Source organism: Excalfactoria chinensis, chromosome 14, assembly GCF_039878825.1.
Source record: "Excalfactoria chinensis isolate bCotChi1 chromosome 14, bCotChi1.hap2, whole genome shotgun sequence".
In the NCBI taxonomy this organism is placed as follows: Eukaryota; Metazoa; Chordata; class Aves; order Galliformes; family Phasianidae; genus Excalfactoria; species Excalfactoria chinensis.
Genome location: NC_092838.1, coordinates 12,762,784 through 12,775,421, shown reverse-complemented (window position 1 = coordinate 12,775,421; position 12,638 = coordinate 12,762,784). Strand labels below are relative to the sequence as shown.

The 12,638-nt window shown below is 36.6% G+C and overlaps 1 protein-coding gene across 7 annotated transcripts in view; it reads left to right on the top strand.

Moving 5' to 3' along the window:
- Positions 1 to 12,360, top strand: part of MRTFB (myocardin related transcription factor B) — a 72,154-nt gene extending 59,794 nt beyond the window's left edge. For 3 of the 7 annotated variants that reach the window (XM_072349636.1, XM_072349637.1, XM_072349640.1), the window contains 5 exons: positions 79 to 234; positions 2,737 to 2,895; positions 3,173 to 3,310; positions 5,003 to 5,063; positions 7,041 to 10,092. In XM_072349636.1, coding sequence (XP_072205737.1) covers positions 79 to 234; positions 2,737 to 2,895; positions 3,173 to 3,310; positions 5,003 to 5,063; positions 7,041 to 7,579 — 1,053 coding nt within the window. In that variant the 3' untranslated portion in view covers positions 7,580 to 10,092. Of the gene's footprint in view, positions 1 to 78; positions 235 to 2,736; positions 2,896 to 3,172; positions 3,311 to 5,002; positions 5,064 to 7,040 lie in introns of all 7 variants that reach the window. The other 4 variants (XM_072349641.1, XM_072349642.1, XM_072349638.1 and 1 more) reach the window with 3 other exon arrangements.
- The last annotated feature ends 278 nt before the right edge of the window (positions 12,361 to 12,638 follow it).

Below are 12,638 nucleotides of genomic sequence, written 5' to 3'. Positions count from 1 at the left end.
CCTATGCAAACAGATTTTTACATAATGTAATTTACTGTGAGATACAAATAATGTGAATATTTTATCTTCATCCTTTAGGCTCAATCACAGGCTGGAATACAGACCCCATCACAAATACCCGCTCCTATTCCTTCCTCTGGCCTGGTCCAGACAGCACCTAAGATGCATACTCCACAATCAAAGCAAAACACCATCACGCAGCATGCACTTGGTCAGACCCAACAAATCAGAAAGGTTTGTGGATAGCAATAAGCGTTAAGAGATGTACTATCATGTATTCTAATTCTAGGCAGCACTTTTACAAACTTTTGTGTGTCATATGTGTCATATACAAGCTCTTAATATCTCTGTACATCATTGTATGGGATAACATGGGCTAGTAACTCATCCTCTTTCCAACACTGTCATCTGTTCAGGGCTACTTTTGCAGCTAAAAGTAAATACCGAAGGCTAAAGACTTTTTTTTTTGTCTTAAAGGTACTCTTATAACACACACTCCATTCCTTCTCGTGCCTGGCACAAGTGGTTTAGCAGCTATTCCAATTAATTTCTGCTGTTTGCCATCATCTCAAAATGGAGGATTCTTGTAGGTGTTTTTTCAGAGAAAGCTTTTACCTATGACTACAGATGTTCATGCTTTCAGTGCTCCCACTTTCCTTGATTCATCCTCAGTGATGAAGAAAGATACAGACTCAAGATACTAGGGACAGCAGTTCCAAAGAGTCAAAACCACTCCACACCTTGAATAATTCTCTTACTGAGGAATGCAAGGAATAATGCAGAGACATTCTCCTCTTCCTCTGTACGCAAAACTGTCAGTTCTGAAATTTCTCATTCCAGAACAGATGTGCAGCAGCACTGGATGCACAACCCAGTCATGTTCACTTGGTGACTGATAACAGCACTAAACACTCATAAGAAAGAGCTTTCTCCTCCTTTGAGCCTCATCCGGAAACTAAGAGATTAGTTTAGCTTCTTTATCAGTGCTGTGGTCTCTAAGGTTCCAGTGACTTAGGAGAACAAGGTTTTCAAGTTTGCCCCATAGAAAGAATAACTGAGAACCAATTAACATTTCAAAATGAGAGGATAATTTTGATAAGTTAGGTAACTGCCAATCTCGCTCGAGACAGCTCACTAGAGAAAAGGGGAACACAACTAAATGAGCATTGTTGCTCTCCAGCCTGCCTGTTCAAGATGTTTAATTTCATGGGCATTGAAGTTATCCTACTGAAGCCAGAACTGTTTGGGTTTGCTATGGAGCTAATCTTATCTTGTTGACTGGATAGCTCCCATACATAAATTTTCCAGTCATCCTTAGCTATGTATTCAATTCAGAAGTTTCCACTGCCATCTTTTATATAAGAAAACTGCCAGTGCAATTACTTTTTTTTTTTAACATCAGAATGTAAAACACTAATGCAGCACAATAGATCAGAACAGCTTTCATGCATTCAGCATTAGTTCTACCTGTCGCCTGTTTGCATTCATGAGCCTTAGATATTTCAGCAGGTATATTGAGCCATTACAGCTGGTGGACTGTCAGTAATGCTGATCATTAAAGTAACACTTTTTAGTGAAGTTAGCCTTCCTAATGATAATCATCTCCATTAATAGTTGTTTTTCTGAACTAGTTTCTCTTGAATCCTTTTAGACTTTCTCAAGGAGCTTAGATTTATATGCAAACCAGCTGATGATTGCTTCTACTTTGTGCTACACACTTGAGCTTTCTCTTTGCATGCCAGTCCCCAAGTGGCCCTTGTTCTTCAGTTCATTCATTAACAAGGATACATCTCCCCAGCTGTTCAGCTTAGCTGTGAACAGCTGGAAAATACACACAGATGATCCATATGGCTAACAAGCTGCATTAATTCCTCTCACAGCAGACATCTTTTGGTGTTAAAACTCTGCTCTGCAAAGCTTATCCTAGCTTTATCTTCTTCCCTTACCTAAGATTTTCTCTCACTTTTGTCATTAAGGTATCTGTGTGATACTGAATTAAAAAGGGCAGCCTTATGCACTCAAGATTGCCCCATTAAAAAGGGCTGGAGGGCATGTCCTGTGAGGAGAGACTGAGGTTGTCCAGTTTGGAGAAGAGGTTGAGAAATGAACCTCATTGGCCTCTGCAACTTCCTGAGGAGGGGAAGTGCAGGGAGAAGCACCACTCTCTTCTCCCTGTGAACCAGTGATAGAACACGAGGGAACGGCACAGAGCAGCACCTGGGGAGGTTCAAACTGGACATAAGGAAGAATGTTCAGGCCATGAGGGTAGTCAGACACTGAGACAGGTTTCCCAGAGAGAGATGGTCAGTGCCACATCCGGTCAGTGTTCAGGAGCCATTTGGGTAACACCAGAAATTAGTTCATTTTGTTGACTGCCCACTCAGTAAGGAAATCACACACTCTGTATTAAGCTGCTCCGTATTCCTGAAGGTATTTCAGAAAAATTAAATTATACACTATCGTGCTTCTTGGAGAGTTGCAAGGAAGTGTTTTATTTATCTGGAGTGTATGAAAGCATGTTCCCACACAAAGTTTCTTTCAAAGTATATTTGCTCTAGCTCTACAAATTAATCCACCAGAGCGAAAAGCAGGTATAAATGGCATTCCCTTAACAGGAAAGTTAAGCAAGTACTTAAACAAATTTTAAAAAAAAGTTTAAGACTTTTTAATGTCATTTACCCAGTTGCAGTAATTTAAAAACTGAAATATTAAGACTAATATCTTAAACCTTTACAGGTTTTTCCACCTACCACATCATCTACAGTGTTTTCCTATCAGACTGCGCCGGTTACAACACCTTCACAATCTTTTATAAATAAAGCATCAAACTCTAACATTCAAAGTGGTAATAATCAGACTCCCTCTGTGCAGAATGGACCTGCTCCTCCTAATAAGGTAAGAGTAGCCCGACAGTACTCCACAACACAGTTCTGTTTGATTTCGTTGTTCTTAAATAATGGGTGGCTATGTTGCAGTTCACTCGAAAAAAGATGTTTTGTAGATTTTAGTAGTGCATATATGTATATTTGTGTGTGAAAAGCTTTATTTTATTCCTCTGATTATACCATAAGTGTGTAGGTTGGTACGACAGAACAAGATAATCTGTGTATCTTGATACATTTCAATTTCATTAAAATGTACTGTTCAGTCATTATTTTGTTATTTCACACAGCCTGGCTCCCCATCTCAAGCCCAGTCTTACACTGTTCAGCAGCCCCTCTTCAACAACACGGTATCCAAGACAAAAGACCCTCCCCGTTATGAAGAGGCCATAAAACAGACCCGCAGTATTCAGACATCTCACCGTGAGGTAGTTCTTTTTACTTGTTTAGTCCTTGCAAAACATTCTACATTTTTTAGAATTATGAAAGTCGTTGCTTAGTGTAGTTTTTTCTTTAGTGTCAAGATTTTCTATTATACTTCATTAGCGTTTCCTAACTGCAGGACTCCTCTTGTTCCTTTTGATTAAATTAAGAGACACATAACTAACTTTTAGATTCACCAGCTGGTGAAACATACAGCTGGGATAATGCTGCTGTCACTGCTCAACAATAACTGCAGTTGTTCCACACTGAAGTGTGTTAATGCTTTCCAAAGGGAGGAAACTTGAGGAAAATGTGTGCAAGCGTTCATGTGCATACAGGCAAACATATACATACTTAAGTACACATTTCTTTGAAAGGATGCTGTATATGGTGAGCTTAGTGAATAATTCAGCAGACCGTATTGACTGTATTATTGTATATCCTTCATACAGAAAGGAAGTTATAAATAAATCTAATGAACACACACTTCATGTGTATTAGAACCATCCCAAAAGAGACAACTCTGACTTAGCGTTCAGTGCTGTCTTTATGGTGGCAAGTGCACAGAAGCATGGGTATCTAACTGCATTTCTTATGTTCTTGGCACATCTTCTCACAATGAAGGCACAAATGACATGGGACATACTAGAATGCCATGCCCCCTGGAGAAGCAGCTGTGATAATCCTAAGCGCTTCAATGCTCATCTGCAGGCAATTGAATCCTACCCTCACTCTCGAAAAAGATGTTTTCTGTAAACATAGAGACTTTGTTGTAAAGTAGTTCCCACACATCTTCCCCTGACTTCTCTGTGTGTTTCCCTCATCTGAGTGGTTAAAATGTATCATTAATGTGCAACTAATGTTAAAAAAAAAAAGAATATATATTGAACATATCAGGCGTTCTGTATATAGGTTTCACTTGTTGTGTTTTTCCTTCAACAACTGTTAAAAGAAAGTCAAAGTTCTAAACGGTTTGGACCTTCTCAAGTTCCATAACATTAACATGGTAATTGAAATAAGCTTGATAAGTGACCACATCACTGCCAGCTAGCAGAGCGTCTCTCCGCAGGCCCCTTCTCAGATCCCACGTTTCCTGAAGACAAACTGCTTTCACCAGTGTTTTAAACACAGCTTTAGTTCTGAGACCTTCAAACAAGTCTCTACTAAGCTTGAGTGTTTGTGGAGCTTGTTTATCTTTTGCTTAAGGTTCAGACATTCAGGAGATGAGTGTTTAAAACAGGTAAACAAAGTTAACACTTTCTCTCCACTCTTAAGAAACACGTGAATCTACAACTAGTAAATATATATGTGTATGTGTGTATATATATATATCTTGTGTGGTGACTACTCACAAGTTCTCTCTGAAGAGAAAGCAGGAGGTACAGCCTCCAAGTATTTTCCTGCTGCAGAGGTATAGCTATTGCCCTTATCCCCACTTTTCTGCATCTCTCTTCTAGGTAGCCTCCATGAAATCTGTTTTTCTTTTCATACTTTTTTCCCAATCCTTTGGTCTCCAACCAATGAGACAGATTATAGGTGTCTCTCCAAACTCGGTTTTCTAGATACGCAATTTCATACAAAGAATTTTAGTGCTGATCATAGATAGGGTTGGTACTATTCAGAGAAGCAAGGATCTCAGTCAGCTTAGAAACTTAATACTACATGAACAAGAATAACACTTTTCTCACGTATTACAGATTTCCAGCGCACACAGTCAGCAGATGGATGATCTTTTTGATATTCTCATCAAGAGTGGAGGTAAGCCAAGAAAATTTTATGTGATGTATAGAACTGAAGCTGGTAATAAGAACAATATATTAATCAAAGAATTGAAAGAATTCTTCCAAGGACAGGAAATATCAAATCTGGGTGAAACTAGTACTTCCGAAGGTTTGCATTAATTACATTTTAGAGAAGACAATTACCAAAACACATACAGTCAGTCAGCCAGCTGTTGAAATTCTCTGCTGGTAAATTATCTCAAGCAGACCATTGCTACAGTCCACACAGCATTCAAATGATTAAAAGAACACCTTAGGTTAGCACAGATGTATTTTACCAAAATTGAAAAACTTGCACAAATTCATAATATTTTGAAATAATACCATAAATAGAATAAGAGTTGAAATATTATGATCTTAACATTTCATTAAATACAACCGTCTATTAACAGCTCTACGGATCAAAGATACATTGTTGGGAAAGCTCTGTATAAGTTACATAGAGATATTAAAGACAGAGATATTAATTCTGTGTCAGTTGAAGTAAGACAGCTGTCAGCAGGGAAGTGAAATAACTAAAACAATATACAAAGTAGCCTTGAAGTAAAAGAATGTTTTCAGGCATAATTAAGCTTTGTAGACTAAGAAGCCATTACAATACTGGGGGATATTTTGACGCCAAGCAATTCAATTAAGTGTTTTGTACTGCTGCCTTATAATTATCTTGACAGCAGTGGATATCAGGACATAAATGACTGACTTCAGTCATACGTTATACGTGTAGGTATTTTATCTTCTTCAAAAGAAATTGCAGATTCAGCTGAAGAAAATGGAGAAGACAGTGATAGTGTAAGACAGGTGACTTGTGCAGTGAACAATTCCTGCTAAATTCACAGTTGCTTTCAGTGCTTTTGTTGGAACAATTCATTGGTAGTTGGAGGAGCCCTACTTCTGAAACAATGGATGTGTGAAACATGAGGGTGCTTATTGAAATATTTGCTCCAAATATTACATTATTAAACCTAATTGATCTTGAAGGTAACAGTGGGTCTCTGCTTGCCATCAGAAAAGCAAAATCATGTTCTGATCATGAAGGAGATAAGTATGCAGGGCTCTTACATTTACATAAGCACATTCTGCACTGAAAAATGTTTAGTTTATTCATGCATTTTACAAGACTGAGAGGGTTCCTTTCCCAACAGTTTTGATTTAATAGCTGCTTTTACACAGATGTTATGAACATGTTTTTTGGCTTGGAAAAGTGATGCAAAATATCAGGTATATTTTTTCTGTCAGAAACATCATCAGTGTTAGGGGATTTATTTGCATGTTCTGGTCTGTCAGAAATATTGAAACGTTCTACACCTTACTTTGACTCCATTCACATAGAAGCATTTCTGGAATTTATTCACTGTATTTCCTTTTACTGTCACTAATTTACATGGTCCTTTTGACAGAAGACTAATTTTAAATTTTAGAATCAGTTATAAAATTGTCCTAATGGCATTAATTGATCTCAAAGAGTAATTCGTCAAGGGCGACGTGGGAGTCAGCAGGGACAAACTGAAAATTGGTTCAGGTATTCTTTCCTCAGGGAGGGAATGTGTTGGTTCCTTAATTATTCTAGTTAATCAGAAGAGTTATATATAATAGAAATAAAACTATTTATAAAACTATAAACTATACATAAAACTATAAAAACTACTTATATTTAAAACTCTAAATTATAAACTGGAGGTAAAGTTGAGATCTAGAAGGCTGTTCATTCTGATAAAATTATTCTTATCAGCTGGAGTATTATTGAAAGCAGAACTCTGGAGCCTGACGTACTTTGTTGTTCACAGAGTATCTGACATTCTTAGTCTGATGTACGTCTTACTCCATTGAAGTTCATTGTAGGCACACCTAAAGAGGAAGTGGGAAAAAAAAGGAGTAGTTGTAAGTGTGAAGAAATGTCACAGTCTATTCTGAATTCAGGTTTGTTGTTTGTTTGTTTTTATTATTATTATTACAGAGATTTCCCTTCCAATAAAGGAAGAACCATCTCCCATTTCTAAAATGAGACCAGTAACAGCCAACATCACCACGATGCCAGTAAATACAGTGATATCCCGCCCACCACCACAGATCCAAATGGCCCCTCCTGCCGTGTCCTTAGAACCAACAACCAGCTTGTCTATGAGTCTGGAAAACCAACTTGAAGCCCTCTTGGATGGAACTTTGCCTTCAGGTAATGAAATTCCTCAATTGACAAGTGGTAATGTGGACCGAGAGTCGTTTTCTTTAATTGAAGACCTCCAGAATGATCTGCTTAATCACTCCGGCATTTTAGATCACTCTCATTCACCCATGGAAACATCTGACCCGCAGTTTACCACTAATAGTTCTTGTCTATCTCTTGACCTTCCCGACACAAATTTAGACAATATGGAATGGCTAGACATTACAATGCCCAGCTCTTCATCTGGACTCACTCCTCTCAATTCCACTGCCCCCAGCGTATTTTCCACTGACTTTCTAGATACTCAAGACCTACAGTTGCACTGGGATTAAGCTGAAGCCAATAAGAAAATGACCTGGAAATCTCTTTTTACTGTAGAGATCCTATTACAATATTTTGATTGCAGTTAGAATAAAATACGATAGAAATGTTTGTAAGAACAAATGCTTGAAGGTAATTCTTTTTTGATGTTCACATTTACAACAGTGAATTACTCCATGCTTCTACCATTAATGCAGGTCAGGGCTCTCTGAAAGCTGTCTTTTACAAGTCAAGAAAGGATGATTGTATTACTGTTTCAATGCACGACAAGGGAAATGCATCACAAATACATAAGAAAGAAGTTATGTCTCTGACTCTGTAATGCTTAAATGAACAACACAGCGTGGTTCATCTTAGAGAAGAAAACATGGGAGAGATTTCAAATGTCCTTATTGACGCAGCGAGCAAATGTTTGAGGGAGGTTGAGATATCACTGCACTTCATTGTTCCTGTGGATAGCCTGAGCCAGGTTCAAATTGAATTGTGAGGGCAAAGGCAAGTAGAAACACTGGCTGGTTCAGTGAAGCTTCGTAAATCTAGACTCTTAATTTGTTCAAGTTGTCTTTGTATTTTGGTTTTGTGGCTTTTAAAACTTCCCCATTCTTTAATCATGAGGGAAGAACTTAACCGCATCCAAAGGGATATTAAGCATAACTGCGAGAAATTCACTGTAGCTTGGCCAAGAAATATTGAGAACACTGAATTTTCTATTTCAATGCTCTGGATTTAATAGCTGGGTTTTAATGTATATCAGACAGTTATTTGTATACTCTTTTAAACTTTGTATAGATTATTTTTGTGAACAGAGGGGAACAGTACTCTGAAGAAATTACCGTAATGAATATAATATCTTAATTTGTCATTGAGGATATTTTTACTTCATTGAATACACTATCTCGGCATCTTAGAACATTCTGAGGAAGCAAAAAAAGTTTAAATGATGCTGTTATGCTCAATGATCCTACAAACATCTATGCAGGAACAGTACCAGTGCCCCTAGTAAAAGGTGTTTGCAGGATTGAGCTGAGCTGCAGAAGACAATACTGACAGGAAAGTGATCATTTCCTAAAAAACACTTTTATCTCTTGAACAGCTCCGTCTACCACTACACGACATCAGGGAATGTAAACAGGCTCAGTAAGAATCCCAAATAGCACACACAGAAAACTATAAAGGGCACATGATCAGGATATACCATTCTGTGGTGAGAAGGTATATTTCATACGTACAGATAACAATAGAATTAACTCTTACTGCATAATACAGTGCATGAAAATTTAAAAGCCATGAGTTGTTGTCTCTGAGTCTGTTATGTGAAGTCAGGAAAAGCAAACTAAACAATGCTGGTAAAATACCTGGAAATTTTGCAGTGGTGTTTCTCATGATAGCTGTTAAATGTTTTTATGGTTGAGGCAGGCTGATAAAATTGGAATTTTTCCATATTAGTGTGTTTCTAAATTAGGACTGCCTTTCTTGAGCAGTGAAAAGGTGATGTTTTCTAGTCTGAAAACTGATCTTATTTTAGAACTCCTTCCTCCACCAACCTTCAAAAACAAAATTTGTTGAAACTAAGTTAAGAACGGTATGAAGCTTAAGTAGCAAAACACAAAATACTTACCACTTAGCAACCTCAATCACGTTTAAAAATTAAAAGAAATAATCATGTTAATATCAAACCAAATACTCTTGTCATGAAATGTTGTAGAATTATCTGTAAATTCCGCATCTCCAGATATTCCATTGGCTTCAGGTGAAATACTGGATTATATTACTGATTTGGGGTTTAAACTGGCATCATATCAGCTGTCAGCACTTTAGATCATCATCTGTTTTCAGTAGTTTTACAGGTCAGGGTTTACTTACTCTGAAACCAAGAACAGAAGAACAATCTACCAATATTTTCACAACAGAAGCTGAAAGGCATAATTCGTTATTCTTTCTTGCTGTGCCTACTGTACTTGAGTACAATGTCATGTGTGGATTGTCTGCCTTAAATTTTGATGCTCTCTGACTCTTTTCAATAACACTGAGTACATTCAGTTTTTGCATTCCTTTTCATTGTATTATCTTGGGAGGTAATACTCTGAGATACAAAGTGCCCTCAGCTGTTACTGGAACAAGAATTAAAGACTCTTGGTCTGATAGGAACAACGTTGAATGGAATTTATGTAGTCCTACAGTACCGTCAGCGTAGTGTGTGGTACGTCACATACTGTACCACGTACATGTGGTTACAATTACCCCTTCTTGACCCTGCCTTCTGATTAAATAAGAGGCAAGTAAATTAATTGTTAGAGAATAAATTAACCTAGAACGATTGTACTGTCATTTTTTATATGCATGTAAATATGCTTGAAACTGGCAAAATCATCTTGCTACAAAACTATTCTCATTGGCAGTGTAGAATGTTAATTACTCCATAGGAATCTATGTGCAGAAATAAACCCAAACAGCTGAGATGTGTTGTTAGCAGTACAGTATAGCTTTCTGCTCTAAAAGTCTATTTGGGATTTGGGGGGAGGGGAACAAAAACAAAAAAACAAAACAAACAAAAAAAAATTTAAGGGATCATTTTAGTTTTCAAAGTACAGATATTCTGGTGTGGGGGATGTGTGATTACTTCTTTTGTACATTTGAGGGTTGTATGTATTAAAACCTTATATATGATGGTTTGCTACAGCCATTGTTCTGAAATGTGATATATTTGCCACAGTTATATACACAGGTTATGGCAGAAATAGCTTTTGCTTAGATTTGTGTGTGTGCATGTTTTGCATTATAATTTTTCTTACACAGATACAACACATCTTAGAAATTTAATCATGACTGTGCAGTTCAACTGTACAGCACTGAATATTTCTCATTAGGAGAACAGTTGCAGAAGGAAGCAGTGGCACTAAATTTGCCATATAGCGACTACAATATGCTAACACAACACATCCTATTGAATCTGCTGTTACTAAATTCTTACAAAGTAATTAAGAATATCATTTTATCAGTGTGAAATTCAAAAGTTGGTGTTTACAATTCTTAACATAGAAGGAGCTCAGGTGTGTTTTACAGGGCTGGTATTAATCAAGAGGAGTCACATCCTTCAGGTAGTACAGAAATGGTATTTGTTAATGCACTTGTAGTGCCATACAGTATCACATAAGACAAGTAAGTTTACTGGCAAAATTTTATGCAACATTACAAAGAGTTAGCAAATCATTGTCACAAACTTAGCAGTTACATCCTAAAAAAATAAAATAAAATTAGTTTATTCAATTGTTCCTTACAGAAATGTAGCTTCTAATTCAGTAATGAGAGCCTTGCAAAACCAGCCCATTAAAGAGCTGAGGCCATGTTAGAAGCAATCACTGTTTAATACTGAAATTTCTTTTCAAGGCATCTCTAAGTTGACCGACAGGAATTATCTTCAAGGAAGCAAACGATCAGAAGTTTCAATATTAAACTTCTGTTACATAATCTCAGACATTCTGATGCCTGAAAAGTGTAGGCACCGTAGTTGGAAACCAAGCACAAGCTGCTGAACTGTTCTCAAGGCGGAGAAAATACAGTCAAAGAATATAACTAACTGGAAGGGCATTATGTAATGAAAACACGATAAAGCTCACCGATGTATACAGTTATTTGGATAGCATCTTCAGTGTATTATAAATTTAAAGCAAATTCCATTAAAACTGGAAAAAATATTCTTCCACCTATACCTACTAAATGTCTTGATAAATCTCTTTTTATTGTGGCCTACTAAATTGCTTTCTGATGATTCCTAGGTCGTAATAGAAGTTTCCTTTTGAGAGAGATGTGGAATTGAGTTGCATGTAGTATATATGTGACCAATAAAAAGCATCCATTAAAAACTGAACCTGAACTAATCTCAAATATTTCTTTTATTGTGATGAATAAAATGCAAAAAAAAGAGACACATGTCATTCTGTAGTGTCTGAATATATAGACTTCTAGGTTAAAAGTGCATAAATGCATATGTAAAATTCTAGCCAAAAAAAAAGCGCTATTCAAGCTATGAGAGTGAAATCTCAATAAAAAGCAGGGAATGGTTAACAACTATACAATCACACTATTTTTATAAGAAGTACAGTTCAGAGATTAAAAAACAGCCTAAAATAAATTATAGTGATATAAGAATTTAAATAGGAACCAAAGTATTGCCATTTCTATTGCCAAAGAAGGCACTTTGTATTTTGAAGCATAGGAAAGTGAATCCCCAAAAGTATTACATGTACTTTTATAAAATTCAGGATGTAGATATTTTCAAAGCAGATTTTGATGTTTAAGAGTACAGAATTGTTTTTGTTGTTTGAGAAGTTTGTATTCAGTAATAGCACAGGCTTTTTGCCAGGTAGAATTTTTTCCACAGTACTGCTTGCAGTAGAAATGACGCTAACCCTAGGAGGGGATTCTCTTCTTATTTTCACGGTCATAATTATGTCTTAGCATCTCATTTTGTGAAAAGAAGAAAACAGATGCCTCTTCCTAGGGCCCTCTTCAGTTAAGCACTACTTTACTAAACGCAAATTATGGCAATCAGGGCGTGGTTTATGTTTTGCCTTTCTATAAGAAACCATGATGCCTTTGTATTTGTTGTTTGCACCCCTAAAATCAATTCCATATGTTTGAATGCCATATGTTTTGCACATTGTACTGTATATATGTAAGGCATACTGTATTTTTATATGTGTAGTACATTTATCAGATATTTTGTACATAGTGGCAATATTGTAGCTACTGAGGAAATGTTTGATATTTCAGCATTTTTGCTATGTGTCTCAAATAAAAAAAATAAAAATAAAAAAAAAAAAAAAAGGAAAATGGTTAAGTTGCCTTGTTTTACTTATTAAAAATGAGAAATGCCTTTAATAACAAACTAAAATTGTGGGTCGTGTGAGTCGGAAATGTTTGGGCAGTGTTTACAAGTACAAAAAAGAACGAGAATGATACAAGGACTTAGACAAACTCCAAAGGAATGATGGTTTTTCTTCAGAATCAGGGAGAACATCTCTAACAATGAAGAACTCCCGAACTCCCAACGTTTAGGTTTACTGAGTT